The 18,567-nt window shown below is 36.9% G+C and overlaps 1 protein-coding gene across 1 annotated transcript in view; it reads left to right on the top strand.

The window, feature by feature from the left end:
- GDPD4 (glycerophosphodiester phosphodiesterase domain containing 4) overlaps positions 1 to 18,567 on the top strand; it is a 104,166-nt gene that overhangs the window by 46,714 nt on the left and 38,885 nt on the right. The window contains exons 10-11 of the mRNA XM_029957242.1: positions 234 to 316; positions 6,050 to 6,206. Of these exons, the coding sequence (XP_029813102.1) occupies positions 234 to 316; positions 6,050 to 6,206 (240 nt within the window). The remainder of the gene's footprint in view (positions 1 to 233; positions 317 to 6,049; positions 6,207 to 18,567) is intronic.

Raw genomic sequence — 18,567 nt, 5'->3', positions numbered from 1 at the left:
TAGAGGTTGGACTTGAACCCGGATCACCTAACTTTTAGTTTGCCTCACATGAGCAGAGTCCCAGAATCAGACTGAGTAGAGGAGAATATAAGGTAGGCTCTTTGAAAAAAGTGCCAAGGGATTCAGACTCGGCTTCCTAAAGCTCTTTCATTACTGCACTGCCTCCCAGCCATAAAGGAATGTTGGGAAGAGAGATTCTGAGGTATAGGGACTGATGTTCTTTTCTTTCACAGTTGGGGCCTGAGAATACCATGATGTCATTTGAGAAAGCTGTTGAACAAGGGGCCTATGGCCTGGAGAGTGATATACAATTAAGGTAGGAAAGTGGGGGCTGGGGTGGGGAGGAGATAAGGCCAATGCCATGGAAGACAAATGGCGTGGCCCAAGTTGTAGAGAGGGCAAGCCCTTTGTTCTTTTGGCACATATGCACATAGCACACACACAAACCATTTCTTCCTTATGAAGCAAACATCTGTACCCCTACATTCTCAATGTAGTCTCATAAATCATATAGCTGCTATATAGCCTCTGCACATAATTCACATTTGTCCTCATTGCAAACCATTCTAACAGCTTCCCCCCATGCACTGAGTTAGCAATCTACTTAACATTCCCTGGGCACCTACTATATTCTAGGCCGCCTACTGAGTGCTAGAAAGAGGCAAATAAGATATAGCCCTGCCTATGAGTTGTTGCCATCCAGTGAAGGAGACGTGGCATGTTTACAACAGCCAGAGTTTAAAACCATTTGTGGTGAGTGCCTTCCAGAGACGAAGAAGTCAAATGCAGGGGAACCTCAGTGGAGGAAAAGGCCACCACCTACTGTGTGGAAAAGATCTTTGTCCTCAGAATTGTGTTTGTGTTGTCTTGAGGGAAAAATATTATTGTGCCAATCAGAGATGGGGAAAGAAGGTATTCCGGGCAGAGGAAACAGTTTATTCAAAGGCATCTAATGAGAAATACAAGTTTGTAGACTAGCAGGCTAATGTGTATGCATTCTGAACGTGATATGCTCTGGGTCAAGAGAGGGCTGTATGAGGAAGAGGTATGGCTGTGAGGCTCACAAAAGCTGGATCATGGAGATCCCTGATTGTGTGCTGGTAGCTCTGGTAGATTTTAGAGGGCAGATTACTTTATTGTTTTAGAAAGACTCATCTGGCAGTGTATGAGGGAGAATTGTCAGGGAGAAGGGTAGTAGAATATAGCAGTGTCCAAGAGAAACCAGAAGAAGACTTGGATGAGAGTAAGGGTGAGGACAAAATGACCTGCTTTGCTGTAGAACCTCTACTTGGGCAACTGGAAGTAGAAAGGCTTCATCTGTCGCATGGGTATATTAGATGTGTGGTGTGTACAAATTCCCCTTACAGTCTTTCTGTGAGGCAAACAGAAGAGAAGTTAATGTTCTATTTCACAAATGAGGAAATTTGATTTGAACCTAGATTCAAATAAGAGAAATGTGTTAAGGTTGTAAGGCTAGAATGTAAATGATAAAGCCAGAATTAAAACTAGATTTCCTGACCGCTGACTCGCATTCTTGATGTTACCCAACAGTGACAACTGTGTCATGCAGAATGTTTGACTCAGTGTTAAAAAGAGATACTGTATTAGAGCTCTGGATTCATTTGTGGAAGTGCCTGGTGGCCATGGCATAATGTGCTAAAGGTGCTGAGCCATTGAGCTCTTGGTATACTGTCTTTCTTTCTTCTATTATTTCTGTGACTTCAGCTTTGATGTAGATGATCCTTCCAACCCCTCAGTTTCTTTGCCCATTGTTCCTGCACCATCCATGTTTATGGTCATATCTAAGCGTTATCATTGCCAAAAATTGCATATCAGTCAGAGTCCAGCCAGTACACAAATACCACACCAGTAACTTGCACAAGAAAAATGTAATATCAAGAATTAATAAGTGCTAAAGTGTGGCTAGCTACCAAAAAAGGTGAAAGCGTATCCAAGGGAGTATAGCTACTGGAATTTCTGTTCCAGATGATATGGAGTAAGCAGATTCTATCCTATTTTTTCCAAGAATTAAAAAACCAAAAACACAAAACTGGACAAAATTTACTTACTTAAAAGTGCACATCCTGCTCACTACTTTCCAGAGCAAGAGACATAGCTAACTTTCCTAACACACAGAAACAGACACAGAGAGCTAGGCAGAATGAGGAGACAGAGGAGTATGTCACTAATGAACAGGATAAAACCACAGGAAGAGACCCAAGTGAAACAGATCTAAGTAACATGCCTAATAGAGAATTTAAAGTGATTATCATAAAGATACTCACTGGACTTCAGAAGAGAGTGGAGGCCATCAGTGAGACCCTTAAAACAGAGATAGAAAATGTAAAGAACCATTCAGGATAAGAACACAATAAATAAAAAGACACTTGATGGAATAAATAGCAGGCTGAAAGAAGCAGAGGAATGGCTTAATAACCTAAAAGGCAGAGTGATGGAGAGTAACCAAGCTAAACGAATGAGAAACAATTATGAAAACAAGAATAGACTTAGGGAACTCAGAGACTCCATCAAGCATAATAACATTCACATTATAGGGTTCCCAGAGGAGAAGAAAGAGAAGAGGAAGGGCAGAAAATTTATTTGAAGAAATAAGAGCTGAGAACTTCCCTAATCTGGAGAAGGAAGCAGCTATCCAGATCCAGGAGGCACAGAGATATCCCAATAAAATCAACCAAAGTAAGCCCACCCCAGGACACATCGTAATCAAAGTGGTAAAAAGTAAAGATAAAGAAAAAAAATCTTAAAAGTAGTAAGAGAAAAGACAGTTACATACAAGAGCAACCCTATTAGGCTATCAGCAGATTTTTCAGCAGAAACTGCAAGCCAGAAGGGAAAGGAATGATATATTCAAAGGGGAATAATCTACAGCCAAAAATACTCTTTGCAGCAAGGCTGTAATTTAGAATAAAAGGAGAGAGAGTTTCTCAGACAAAAACTAAAGGAGTTCATGCCCACTAAGCCATCCCTACAAGAAATATTAAAGGGAACTCTTTGAGTGGAAAGGAAAGACCATAAGTGAGAGTATGAAAAGTAGGAAACACGAAAACAGTAAAAGTAAGTATTTCTGTAAAAAATTAGTCCAGGGATTTACAAAAGGATATAAAACATGGAGAAAGGAGTAAAGAATGGGTTCAAACTTAAGCAACAATCAACTGAATATAGACTGCTAAGTGCAGAAGATGTTGGATACAAACCTAACGGTGATGGCAAATCAAAAACCACTAATAGATATGCACAGAGTGAAGAGAAAAGAATCCAAGTATATCACTACAAAAACCAGCAGGCCATCAAAGAGAAAAAGAAAGACTTAGATAAAAACTATAAAAACAACCACAAAAACAGAATATAAGTCCCTCAAAAAGTTAAAAATAGAACTACCCTACTATATATCCACTAATTGCACTACTGAGTATTTACCCTCCAAAATACAAAAAACAGTAATTCAAAGGGATGCATGTACCCTGTGTTTATAGCAGCATTATTTACAATAGCCAAACTGTATAAGTAGCCCAAGTGACTGTTGATATATAAATGGATATAGAAGATGTGCTATTATTATTATATAGCACACATATATAAAACAAATGAAATTTTGCCATTTACAGTGACATGGTTGGAGCTAGAGGGTATAATGTTACATGAAGTCAGTCAGTCAGAGAAAGACAAGCACCATATGATCTCACTCATATAATTTAAGGAAAAAACCCAAATGAACAAAGGGGGGAAAAGAGACAGACTCTTAACTATAGAGAACGAACTGATAGTTCCCAGAGAGGAGACGTGGGTGAAACGGGATGGAGACGAAGGTGTGCACTTGTGATGAGCAGTGGGTGATGTGTGGAATGGCTGAGTCACTGTACTTGTATACCTGAAAGTAGTAGAACACTGTCTGTTAATTATACTGGTATTAAAAAAAAACTATTTTCTCCCTGCCTTAGACCCTGATAACCATCATTCCATTTTCAGTTTCTATGAATTTGACTACTTTAGCTGCCACATGAGTGGAATCATATAGTATTTGTCTTTTTTGTGACTGTCTTATTTCACTTAGCATAGTGTCCTCAAGTTTCATCCATGTTAAAGCATGCGACAGGATTTCCTTCCCTTTTCAGGCTGAATAATATTTCGTGGTGTGTATATAACACATTTTACTGATCTATTCATTTGCTGACGGACTTTTGGATTACTTCCACATCTTGGCTATTTTGAATAATGCTATGAACATGAGTCTAAGATATATTTTCTAGACTCTGCTTTAAATTTTTTTGGGTATATACTCAGACGTGAAGTTGCTGAAACATAGTAATTCTGTGTTTAATCATCTGATGAAATGCAGTGCTTTGCTGGAGAAAGGGATTTTTAAAACTGGTACATAAAATTGTAGGCAAACCATTGTGTAACCCACTCATGAAACCCCACAGAAACAACACAGCAGATTTGATCATTGAACATTGGTATGGAGTGCTATCCAGGTTTTAGATTTACCTCTGGGTTTTAACCTGATTTGAACAGGCTGGATGCTATATTTTGTTGTATTCCTTGTAAGAATTTTGGACTTTTCTACAAGCAGTTAAGTGACTTGCAGTTAGTTTGATCCTTTGGAGGCTGTTTTTAAGTTCTTTAGCAGAGGCTATAAAGTCATTCTAGTTATAAATCATTCTAGGGCATGGCCCTCTGGAGTCTCTGAAGAATGCCTTTGTAATTATTGAAGTCTCTTTACTCTTGCTGGATGGAACTTCACATCCCTGTGTGTGCTCTGCAGATTGTCCTTAGAACTTTCTGGTAATTTTCTTTTCTTGGAAGTTCTTGGCAAGCTTTATAGGGTTTTATTTTATTTTATTTTATTTTAATTTTTTTAATGTTTTATGTATTTTTGATACAGAGAGAGACAGAGCATGAGAGGGGGAGGGGCAGAGAGAGAAGGAGACACGGAACCGTAAGCAGGCTCCAGGCTCTGAGCTAGCTGTCAGCACAGAGCCTGAGTCAGCACAGAGCCTGACACGGGGCTTGAACCCAAGAACGTGAGATCTGACCTGAGCCAAAGTCGGAGGCTTAACTGACTGAGCCACCCACGCATCCCGCTTTATAGGGTTTTAATCTGCATAATGTACTAATTGAGATTTAGCCACACACTCAAGGGATCACTGTATATTTCTCCGGATCTTCCCCCTCCCCCCATGGCTCCATCCTTTGTGAGACTAACCCACAAACTCTAGCTGTCTTGACCTCTCCTTAATTTGTTCTCTTTCTACTCATTTCAGCATGATAGTTGGGTCACTTTTAGGTTCCCCTTTTCTGTGCCAGTCAAGTATTCACCTGCAAAAAGGAAGCCTGGGTAATAAAAGAACTAATTATATCTGTTTACCTTTTCTCAGAGATAAGGTGCTCCTAGCACCCCACTGGGCTGAAGTAATTATTTCCCTTATTTTGTCTAGTTTTCTAGTTGTTCATAGGCAGGCTAAGTCAACTCTGTTACACAATCATGGCCATTACAGAGTTCTCTTCACAGGTATTTTAATGAGAAAGAAAGAAAGATTTTCATAAATCCAGAGACACTTAAATGCAAATAACAGATAAGAGAATAAGGAACTTTCCAAGTGATACCATCTGATGTGAGGCGTCTAGAGCTAGAAATACTCATAGCAGGTGCCTAGCTGGGAAATGGGTCCCAACGGGGAGGCTGTATGGATGCCTCCTTACTGTGGTTCTGAGACCTCAGAGCTTTGCCCCATTCCTCCCCCACTCACCTTACTCACAGGTTGCTACTATACCTGCTGTTTTCGTGATGCTAGAATTGGGAAGCTACTTTTTCACCATTACTAATATGATGATTATGTCACAAAATATTGATTTTTAGGACACAAAAATACTGAAATCGAAGTGTAAATGACTAGTACTTAGTCCTTTGATGAAATTTGGGAAGGAGAACTTCAGGAAGACTTGTGACACTGATGGGCTTTCTGAAACCCTGTCTACCAAGGTGGCGGAGTTCAGTCTGTCTCCCTTTTCTTTCCCCTTCTGCCTGCAGTTATGATCGGGTGCCTTTTCTCATGCATGACGATGACCTGAGAAGAACAACCAATATTAGGGAGGTCCAGCCAAATGCCTCCTTAACACATTCTAGCTTCTTCCTGTGGAGTTTCCTGTCGACTCTGAATGCAGGCAAATGGTTTGTACAATCACGGGTAAGACACATTCCTCAGCTCAGCAAACCTGCATTGGATCCCTCTACTGTACAAAGTCATATCCTGCTCCTAGAAATAAAGACAAGAAATACACAAGGTTTCATCCCAGTTTGGTAGCAGAACGTAGCACTGGCAGAAGGGCTTTTCCAGGAATGCAGTCAGTCTAACTGCTGCTTTTTATATTCACTGGGAATTCTGAAGATGAACTTGCCAACTTACTTTGTTATTTAATTCCTTTTTATCCAAGCATCTCATACACTTTCAGTGTGTCTCCCATGTACATAGCATTTTCCTAGGCATTTTGAGTAGCTCACAATCATAAACGAGGCATACTGGGAAACATAGTTATGCTTGGCCCCTTTTTATCATTCAGTAAATATTTATTGTGTACCTTTTGGGTACTCAGCAGGTGGAATACAATGGTGAATAAACACATACTCAGCCCTAATGGAGTTGACAGGCTAGAGGAGACAAGTACAGTGCACTGTGATAAGTACCAAACTAGAGTCAGGTTGCTTAGGAGCACACAAGAGCAACTTGTGATTGAGTCTCAGAGATGGAGATGGGGGAATCTGGAAGAAGGCGAGTATAAAGCGTTGCTGTATACAGTGTAATTTAGAGTCAAGGGTGAATGCTTCTACTTGAGAGAGTTAAAGAATACTTCATGCAAAGATATCATTTGAGCTGAGGAAAGATCATTACTAGTGGGAACTATGGGCAATGATGGTGTTGCGTTTCAGAGATTACAGGAATCTCTGAACAGGAGTGGAAGTGGTGTGCATGTGTGCATGCATGAAAGAGAGAGAGAAAGATAGAGGGAAGGAAAGAAAGAAGCTGGTGTGGGGAGGAGATGGGAGATAGATTTGGAGGAGAACCTGGGAAAATATGCTGAGAGGAGATTATAGTGATGCTTAAATAACTATAGAGTTAGAGTTTAGAATTACTCTGAGTATTTTAAGTGGCTAAAATAAAAGGTCAGATTTGCATATGGTGTAAGTCGAACTCCCTTCTCAAAAAGATTAAAGAAAACAAAACAGCTTATAGTTTCCAGCTAATAATATATCTAGTGGGAATCTGTGTGACCTAAGTTATACCAGTCAAATATATTCATTTGAGAATTTGATTTTGAAAATAAACATCTGTGCATGACAGACAGCAGGCATTCATATTGCTAGCCCCGGCAGCATCAGAGAGAGACTGGGATGGGATGAGCTGTTGTAATCACTCTCTTATCAGGCAATTGTAATTAGGAAAATAAGTCTTCCAGTATTTTTATTTATGTATTGAGGGTAGACTGGAATTTTATTTATATTTGATATTAATCTTGATTTACTGAATCCTTTTTCATGTAAAAATGGTGTTAATTTAAGCATTATGTAAAAATGGTATTATCCACTTCAATTTCATTCTATTAAGCAGTGTTAATAGAAGAGAGAGCTGGAAGATCTTCTCAGAAAACTTGTTCTTATAGGAGTACATAGCCTATAAATACTGTTTCCATCTGTGAAAATAATGAGATTGCACTGATATTTCAGGTTTCTGTGGGTATGTAGGCTCTGTGTATGTCTTATCATACATGAATCAATAGACACATGCAAACTAGAGATGTTCCATTAGAATGTATATATTAGATTAGTTAGCCATAGTTAATGTTTTGGCAAATGTGTATTCCAGATGAAAAGTCTGATATTGTATCTGATGTATAATGTATGGTTCATAAAATATTACTTAAGTGGTAGGGTTGGATATGTTATTGTAATACATTTTTGTGGATTTTTTAAGGATTGATAGTTTTATCTTAGCATATTTAGGTGGTATGCTTACAGTATTTAGTTATACTACTACTATGGCTACTGAGGAGTGTCCTGAAACCTATAATTCAAATATGATTATCTACGGGCCTTTATTTTTAGATTTAATTGTGTTTTCTTTGCTTGCATGCTGTGCAGTCAGGGGTGGTTGAAGTAGTGTTGGCATGTGATGTAAAAAATTTAGATATTTGGATACTTTTTCATAGCAAAGAGATTGGTTTTCCTTGTGAAGATTATTCAGGTCACTCTTCATTGGATTTATATAATTATGGAATGATGATGGTGGTGAATTGATTGCTATTTGTTAGTATATTCTTGAGATTGTTGTTCTTGAGATTAATATGTTTGAAAACAGATTAATTAAATCGTTAATCTGATCGATAATGAAATAAAAATAGAAAAGTTTTGGTAATTATTTCTGGAAGCTCAGCTGAGTTCCTGTTTCTCCAGAAAAACCAACATTTCTGTAGAGTTTTCTTATATCCTTTTGTGAAAGTATAATTCTCAAAATGATAATATAATTCTCATGCAAGTAGATAGTGAGCACAAGTTTTATTTAGCACATTAATGAGAGAACAATGCAGGATGTCAAGACCCACTTAAGTGAGACATGACAAACCAGCATGCATATAGTCAGTGCAACAAGGAAATGCTGACATTAGATTGCTAAGTTAGATACAAGCTTAGTATATTACCTAAGTTACAATAAAACTATATCTTTGGATTTATCTTCCCTAGCAGAAAAAATCATTTGCATCTCTACTAGACAAAAATCATTTACATTTTTATCAGTTTTCCACAAGCTAACATCTAACTTTACATAGTGTTGCCTTAATCAGTAGTAAATAGTAATTCAAACAAAGGCAAATTAATTCTAACAATCTGATGACGCTTAGATGAGTTTGTTAAAGAATGTGCTACTGTGACACTATTAAGGTCTACAATTTTTTTTGCCTTATTTTTGCCTTCTTTCTAAGTCTGAATAAGAGTCTCCTTTTGTAATCATAATTAACATCTATAGACTATTTAGAGGCTGGGGTCAGTGTGATTTTGTGTTAATTTACATAGCTTCAGTAAGAAGGGACATTTAACACACATAAGGTTCCTTGTTGTATAATCAGGAAATCTAGAGCCAGATTGTGTTAAACAACTAAGTCTGTCCAATTAAGTTCTGTCTAGAGATTATGTACAGAATCCAGAATTTCATTGTTAATAGATTCTATCATTCCAGAGCTCTTTTTAACACTATTATTTATAAAATAAGTTCATTTCTACCAGGTTTCACCTGTATACTTACAACTGGGCAAATTCATCTTTTGTTTCTGCTGGGCAGTGACCCTTCTTACTACCTATAAAGTTGGGACAGTGTACAACAGCAGATACGGGTTTGCTTAGGAAGACTTACAGGCATGCATTTCAAGTATCAGTTACATTTGTATCCTTAACAGAGACCGAGGCCTTTCATATCTAATTGAATGGGGTATATTCTTAAAGATGATCCTCCAGATTTGGCCCTGATTGCACAATTTACTAAATTATATCTGAGTGAAAAGGAGGACAGATTTTTATTCAATTTATGCAAATGACTGCATTACCTTGAAATGTAGAGACTGAATAAAAAGTATTTTTACCTGAATTTTATGGGGTTAGTGAGATACTAAATACAAAGAATGTTTTGCCCAGGTATAACAGAGAAAAGTCGAAAGAAAATAAATTTTAAAATGGCAATAAGTGGGATGCCTGGGTGTCTCAGCTGAGTAAGCATCCAAATCTTGATATTGGCTCAGAGCATGATCTCACCATCTTGAAATCAAGTTCTGTGTCAGGCTCTAAATCGAGCATGGAGCCTGCTTGGGATTCTCTGTCTGTCTGTCTCTGTCTCTCTGTCTCTTTCTGTTTCTCATAATAAATAAATAGAACTTAAATAAAATGGCAGTAAGTACATACCTATCAAAAGTTACTTGGAATGTAAATAGACTAAATTCTCTGATTAAAAGACACAGGGTGATAAAATAAATAAAAATTCAAGATCCATCTATATGCTGCCTGTAAGAGACTCATTTCAGACCTAGAGACACATGCAGAATGAAAGTGAAGGGATGGAAAAGCATTTATCATGCAAATAGAAGTGACAATACTTATTTCAGACAAAATTGATTAAAATTTTTTAAATGTTTATTTTATTTTTGAGAGGAGAGAGAGCAGAGAGAGAGAAAGCATAAGAGGGAGGAGCAGATAGAGACAGAGACACAGAATCTGAAGCAGGCTCCAGGCTCTGAACTGTTAGCACAGAACCCAACACAGGGCTCGGACTCAAAACTGCCAGATCATAACCTGACCCAAAGTTGGGCTCTTAACCAACTAAGCCACCCAGAAAAGAAACTAGTAACAAACATCAAGGAACTGATTGATAGTAATACAATAATATTATAGGACTTTAACATCCCATTCGCATCAATGGATAGATCATCCAAACAAAATTAACAAGGAAACAGTGCCTTTGAATGACATATTGGATCGCATAGATCTAACAGATGTATTCAGAACATTACATCCCAGAATGGCAGAGTACACATTCTTCTCAAGTGCATATGGAACGTTCTCCAGAATAGATCACATATACGGCCAAAAAACAAACCCCAACAAATTCAAAACGATCTAAGTCATACTATGCCTTTTTTGACCACAACACTAAAAAAACTAGAAATCAATCACAAGAAAAAAAATCTGAAATGAACACAAATACATGGAGGTTAAATAACATGCTAGTAAACAATGGTCAACAAAGAAATCAAAGAAGAAATGAAAAAATATATGGAAACAAAATGAAAACGCAATGGTCCAAAACCTTTGGCTGCAGCAAAAGCAGTTCTAAAAGGGAATTTTATAGCAATACAAACCTACTTCCAGAAGCAAAAACAATTTTCAATGAACAACCTAACCTTATACCTAAAGGAGCTAGAAAAAGGACAAAGACCCCCAACCAGTAGAAGGATGGAAAGAATAGAGGTCAGAACAGAAATAAGTGAAATAGAAGCTAAAAAGAACAAGTCAATGGAACCAGGAGCTTGTCCTTTGAAAAGATCAACAAAATTGAAAAACTTTTAGCCAGACTCATCAAAAACACAAAAGAATAATCAAAACCAGAAATTAAAGAGGAAAAATAACAACTGACACCAAAGAAATATGAAGGATTATGAGAGAATATAAAATTATATACCAACCTAGAAGAAATGGGATAAATTCCTAGAAACATATAGCCTATTGAAATTGAAGCAGGAAGAAATAGAAAATTTGAACAGATCAGTTCCCTGCAATGAAATTGAATTAGTAATCAAATTTCCAAGAACAAAAGTCCAAGACTAGACAGCTTCACAGGTGAATTCTACCAAATATTTAAAGAAGACTTAATACCTATTCTCAAAATATTCCAAAAAATAGAAGAGAAAGGAAAGCTTCCAAATTTATTGTATGAGGCCAGCATTATCCTCATACCAAAACCAGATAGGAATACTACAAGAAAGAAAAAGCGGGGAGAGAACTACAGGCCAGTATCTCTGATGAACATAGATGTAAATATCCTCAACAAAATATTATCAAACTGAATCCAATAATACATTAAAACAACCATTCACCACAATCAAGTCTGATTTATTCCCAGTATGCAAGGGTGGTTCAATATTTGCAAACCGATCATCATGGTATATCACATCAACAAGAGAATGGATAAAAACCATATGATCATTTAATAGATACAGAAAAGCATTTGACAGAGTACAACATCCATTCATGATAAAAGCCTTCAACAAAGTAGGCTTAAAGGGAACATACCTCAACATAATAAAGGCCATCTATGAAAAACCCACAGTAAACATCATACTGGCAAGAAACTGAGAGTTTCTCCTATAAGATAATTAACAAGACAAGGATGTCCATTCTCATCACTTTTATTCGACATAGTCCTGGAAATCTTAGCCACAGCAACCAGACCCCCCCCCCCAAAAAAGTAAAGTAAAATAAAATATAAATAAATAAAAATAAAAGACATCTAAATTGGTAAGAAGTACTGTCAGAATTTGCATGATACTATATCTAGAAAATCCTAAAGACTCCACCAAAAAACTAATAGAACTAATGAATGAATTCAGTAAGATCAATATACAGGATTCCATTGCACCTCTATACAATAATAATGAAGTAGCAGAAAGAGAAATTAAGAAAACAATCCTTTTATAGTTGCACCAAAAAAAAAAAAAACCCAGCCTAGTAATAAACTTAACCAAGGAAGTGAAAGACCCAACTCTAAACATTATAAAACATTGATGTTAACTGTATGTTAACTATATTGGAATAAAATTTAAATGTACTGTTGGTAGCATACATATTTATGATTGTTTTGTGTTCCTCATGTATTGACCCCTTTATCATTATATAATGTTCTTCCCAGTCCCTTGTTAACTTTTTGGCTTGAAGTATATTTTGTCTGATAGAAATATGGCTATGCATGCTTTCTTTTATTTGCTTGGAATATCATCTTCTATCTTACCAGTTTGAGCTTAGTTGTGTCTTTAGAGCTGAAATGAGTCTTCCTAAAGGCAGCGTGTAGTTGGGTGTTGTTTTTTAATTCATCCAGCCTCTCTCTGTCTTAATTGTGTTTTAGTTGGTGAGTTCAACCCATTTACATTTAGGGTGATTACTGATAGGTAGGGACTTACCACTACCATGTTATCTTTTGTTTGCTGATTATTTTGTATCTCCATTATTTTTTCCTTGTGTTTCTGTCTACCTTTTAAAATTGGTGGTTTTCCATAATGGTTTGTTAGGTTTCACCTTAAAAAATTTTTTTTAATGTTTGTTTATTTTTGAGAGAGTGTGAATGAGGGAGGAGCAGAGAGAGAGAGGGGGGGGAACAGAGGATCCAAAGTAGGCTGCATTCTGACAGCAGCAAGTCCAGTGTGAGGCTTGAACTCACAAACTGTGAGATCATGACCTGAGCAGAAGTTGGTTGCTCAACTGACTGAGCCACCCAGTCATCCCATGGGTTTTACTTTTTTTTTGGTGTCTTGTGTATCTGCTCTAGGTTTATGTTTTGTGGTTATTGTTAAGTTTGCATAAAATGTCTCATAGATAAAATACTCCTTTTTCTGTTGATAGCAGTTTATCTTTGTCTATATAGATTCCATACTTTTACTCTTCCCCTTTCATATTTTTGCTTTCAGAAATTATCTCCTTTTATGTTGTGAGTTTGTTACCAAATCATAGTAGTTATAGTATTTTTAATGCTCGTTTTCTTTAACCTTTGTGCTATAATTGTTTAACATAATTTCTAACATATAGTTACAGTGTTCTGATTCTGCCTTTGTATCACTTTACTCAGAGTTTTTGTGTACATGTATCATTTTAGGTAGAAGAGCTCCTTTCGGTGTTTTTTTGTAAGGCAGGTGTAGTGATGGTAAACTCCACTAGCTTTTGCTTGTCTGGGAAAGTCTTTATTTTTCCTTCATATGTTAAGGATAACTTTGGTGGATAAAGTATTCTGGGCTGGCAGTTTTCAATCTTTCAGTAGCCTGAATATGTCATTCTACTCGCTTCTGGCCTAGGAATCTGTTGATAGTCTATTAGGGGTTCTTTTATAGGTTACTTAAAAAAAATTCTGGTTGTCTTTCGCATTCCTTATTATTGACTGTTGACAGCTTTTTTATAATGTGTCTTGGAGAAGGTCTTTGCATTGAGATAATAAGGTGATCTATTGGCTCCATGGACTTTTGTGTCCCAATTCTTCCCTCAGGTTTGAGAAGTTCTTCACTGTTTGTCCTTTCATTTCCTTCCCTTCTCTCCCCTCTCCTCCCCTCCCCTCTCTTTTTCTTTCCTTCTTTCATATATATATATATTTATATTTGAGAGAAAGAGACAGAGCACAAGCAGGAGACGGGCAAAGAGAGAGAGACACAGAATCTGAAGCAGGCTCCAGATGACCTAAGCCAAAGTCGATGCTTCAATGACTAAGCCACCCAGGTTCCCATCAACTGTTGTTTCTTTTATTTTTTAATTTTTTAAAAATTTACTTTTGAGAGACAGACCAACCACGAGCAGGGGGCAGAAGAGAGAGAGGGAGACACAGAATCCAAAGCAGGCTCCAGGCTTTGAGCTGTTAGCACAGAACCCGATGCAGGGCTTGAACTCGTGAACCATGAGATCATGACCTGAGCCAAAGTTAGATGCTTAACCAACTGAGCCACCCAGGTGCCTCTCCACTGTTATTTCTTCAAATAAATTTTTCGCCCCTTCTCTTCTTCTGGTATACCCATTATTCTTATTTTGGTTCTTCTAAGGGAGTCTGATAGTTCTCATATGGTTTCTTCATTTTTTAGAAATCTTAGCTCTCTCTTTTCTACCTGAATCATTTCTAGATTCGTGTCTTCCAGCTTGCTTATTCTTTCTTCCATTTGATTTGCTTTATTTCCAATGTTTTCTAATGCATTCTTTATCTCATTTACTGAGTTCTTCAGCTCCAGAATTTGTTTGGTTCCTTAAAAATATTTCCAAATGTTTTTAAAAACACAGCTCTAAATAACCCATAGATCAAATAGGGTTTATTAAAGGCAATTAGATAATATTTTGAACTGAATGAAAATAGAGCATATTGAAATTAGTAGAAATCAACTGGAGTTGTGCTTAGAGGAAAACTCCTGGGATTATCTGCTATATATTAGGAATAAAGAGTCTCAAATCAGTAATCTCAGCTTCCTCTTTAAGAAACTAGAACAATGGTCTCTCATAGTTTGCCTCTCTCCCTCTCTTCAACTATTTTCCCCCTTCCCCTCCCTTTGCTAAGAGTCGCCTGTTACATTTATGAGTGAAAACATGATATCTGTCCTTCTCTGCCTGACTTATTTCACTTAGTATGGCACTCTTGAGGTCCATCCACATTGCTTTGAATGGCCAGATTTCATTCTTTCTCATTGCCATGTGGTATTCCATTGTAAACCACATCTTCTTGATCCATTCATCAGGTGATGGACATTTAGGCTCTTTCCATTATTTGGCTATTGTTGAAACATGAACATTGAGGTACACGTGCCCCTATGCATCAGCACTTCTGTATCCCTTGGGTATATCCCAGCAGTGCTGCTGCTGGGTCATAGGGGAGTCATTAGAGGGCTGATGGGGGAAGGGGGGTGATAGGCATGGAGGAGGGCCCTTATTGGGATGAGCACTGGGTGTTACATGGAAACCAACTTGACAGTAAACTATAAAAGAAAAAAGATACTAGAAAAATAACAGTGAGTTAAACCAAATATAAGTATAAGAAGTAATAAAGAGCAGAAATCAGTGAAATGGAAACAGAGAAATAGAATATGTCAGTAAAAGAAAAGCTTATTCTTTGAAGAGATCAACAAAATTGGTAAGCATCTAGTTAAGTGACCAGGACAAAAAGACACAAATTTCTAGGATTAGAGATGAAATAAGATTCATCCATTCAGCCCCTCCAGACATTAAAGAAGATAATAATGAAGTACTGGTAATGGTGGAGCTGACTCATATTAGCTCATAAGAGCCAGTTATTAAATATCAGAATTTTGAGAACCAGTTGTTAAATCAGTTATGAAATTAGGCATGGCTGTAGTATTTAACCAACAAAAAATTGACAAGTACTACAGTTAGATCTTTATATTCCTCAAGAGCTCCTTGTTAAGCACTTAGCAGCACATCATTGTGAACAACTCTGTGACTATGAATATGAAAATTTAGGTGAAATGGAACAATTTTTTGAAACACACAAGTTACCAAAATTCGGGAAGAAATATGTAACCTAAACAGTCCTGCATCTATTCAAGAAGCTCAGTTTGTCGTTTAAAAACATCCAATAGGAAACCAGTTTGTAGACGTGTTCACTGGTAAATTCTACCAAATGCACAAGAAAGAAATAATTCTACAATTCTCTTCCATAAAATAGAAAAATAATAATCTCTAGTACATTTTTATGAGGCCAGAATTTCCTTGATAAGAAATCTTTAAAAAAGCATTTTCAAGAAATTTCAAGACTGATAAAACCTCATGAATACAGGTGTAAAAACCATTAACAAAATATTAATCTGAATCCAGCAATATATAAAAAGGATAATATTCTGTGATGAAAGAGGTTTTATCCTGAGAATGTCAGGTATATAGTTGAAAATCAATTTAACCATATTAACACACACAAAGAAGAAAAAATTATAATAATCTCAACTCATGCAGAAAAATCATTTTGTAAATTCAACTTCCATTCTTGATTTTAAAAAACTCAGAGAACTAAAAATATAAAGGAACTTCCTTGATACTTGATAAAGATAATTCTATAATATGCCTAATGTTATACTTATTGGTGAAAGAATGACATTATTCTCCATAAGACCTGGAAAAAAGAAGAATGTCTCACCACTCCCTTCAACATCATATTGTAAATTCTAGCCAATGCATTAAAGGAAGAAAAAGACATACAGACCGGAAAGGAAGAAATATAACTCTTTCTCTTCGCAAGAGACATGATTGTCAATGTAAAAAAAAAATCCTAAGGAATCTATGAAAAATATTCAAGAACTAATAGGTGAATTTAGTACGGACACAGGATATGAAGTCAATATTTAAAGAAACAAACCAAAACAAAACAAAACCCCTCAGTCTAGTCAGAGAGGACTTCTGATTTCAGCTTCAACACATAAAGAGCTTGAAAGTGCTCACTCCGATCTTTAAAAAAAAAAAAAAGAATAAAGAAAAAAAGCCAAACAAATTGAAAAAGAATACCCTTTTTTTAGACCCATAAAAAATTGAAATCACAGGGAAAACCATCACTCTGGACAGAGCCATTCAATCTGGAGAGAAAGGTGAGTACGGAGAATCACAGCCAAGATCAGTTTATTAGAAGCAGAAGCCACTGGGACCAAGAGCTGGTAGGAACCGTTTAAGTTATTGGTAATCTTGATTAATGCTGGAGGCTGAGTGTGGACTAGCTTGAGAATTAAAAACTCCTGGGGACCCAGTTTTATATAGACTCCCACACTTTTGTCAGTTTTGCCTCCAGGAACTCCATCAGGTTTTCATAGTGAAGACTGGGGAGAAAACTTCTGTTTGGGGCAGTAGGAGGAGAAGAGTAACTTTTTCAAAATATATCCTGAGTGTTCTCCATTTCCAAGATCTAGTCTTCAGGGAGAACTACTAATTCAGAACCTTATCTAACATGCGGGAAAGGCAATTAGTCAACTCCAGTTCATTCTAGTCTTCCTGTCTCATGTAAGGGTAGAGAGAAAAAAAAAAAAAGACTAGAAAATGCTTCTGGAACATGGACTCAATAAAAGCTAAGATTTAATTATAAAATTGTTGAATGCTTCCTTTTCCCAACACCATATCACCACATGAACAGAACTTCAATATAATAATAGTGGGTTACAGCTGAGAGTTGCAAAACATACTCTAAGAAGGAGCTCTTAAGGAACCCAAAGACAATAGGAGAGGAAACGAAACAAAACATGGAAACCAAACACTCTAGTACCTATAGCTATATAAAAACATAATTATCTCTGTCTTTCATATCTGTGACATCACGTCCAGCTTCCAACAAAAAAAATTGTAAGATAGTAAAAGACAAAGCACAATACGAAGAGACAAAACCCAGATATAACACAAAATTTGGAATTATTAGAGAACTTTAAATAAGTACGATTAATATGTTAATAGCTCTAAGGGAAAAGGTAGACATATGTTAATAGCTTTAATAAAAAGAGTAGACAACATGCAAGAAAAAATAGGTAATGTAAAAAGAGAGATGAAAACTCTAAGAATTGAAGCCCCCCCCCCCCCAAAAGTTTAAGTGAAATGAAGAATGCGTTTGTTGGGATCATCAGTAGATTGGACACAGGTAATGAAGGAATCAGTAATCTTGAAGATAAACCATCAGAAACTTCCCAAACTGAAACACAAAGAGATAACCAAAAACAATAGCCAAGAATTATGGGTAGAATTACAAAAGGTATAACATATGTGGGAATACCAAATGAAGAAGAAAAATATTTGAAGTAATAGTGGTTGAAAGTCCTCCAAAATTAGACATCAAACCACATATCCAAGAATCTGAGAGAATACCAAGTAGGGTAAATACCAAAAAGTAGTCATAGTTTTTAAAGCTATTTTAAGTTGTAGTGACTATTGGACCAGCAAGATGGCAGAGAAGCAGGGAGCTCTGTAATCTCTGCCCGCCAGCAACTATCAAACTGAGAAGGACTAATACTCTGATTTCCACAATACTCTGATTTCCAAGAATGGGAAGTGTACACACAGAGTCCTTATAGATGGCACCCTACTAGATGCCTGAGTGAATGGCACCTGGGGCCAGAGGCTCTGGGGCACCAGCCTATCACAGAGCCGGGTGAGGCCACCTAGAGTGGTGGTGCAGAGTGCAGAAGGCCATGCACAGAAAGGCAACACAGGGCCGTGGAGGACCACACTTGGAATGGCCATGCAGGGCAGCTGAGAGCTGAGGGGAAGAGAGAGAGAGACTGAAAACGCTCATA

The sequence above is a fragment of the Suricata suricatta genome, chromosome 11 (genome assembly GCF_006229205.1).
Source record: "Suricata suricatta isolate VVHF042 chromosome 11, meerkat_22Aug2017_6uvM2_HiC, whole genome shotgun sequence".
NCBI classification, from domain to species: Eukaryota; Metazoa; Chordata; class Mammalia; order Carnivora; family Herpestidae; genus Suricata; species Suricata suricatta.
Note: the sequence above shows the minus strand (reverse complement) of the source record. Positions and strands in the feature narration are given on the sequence as shown.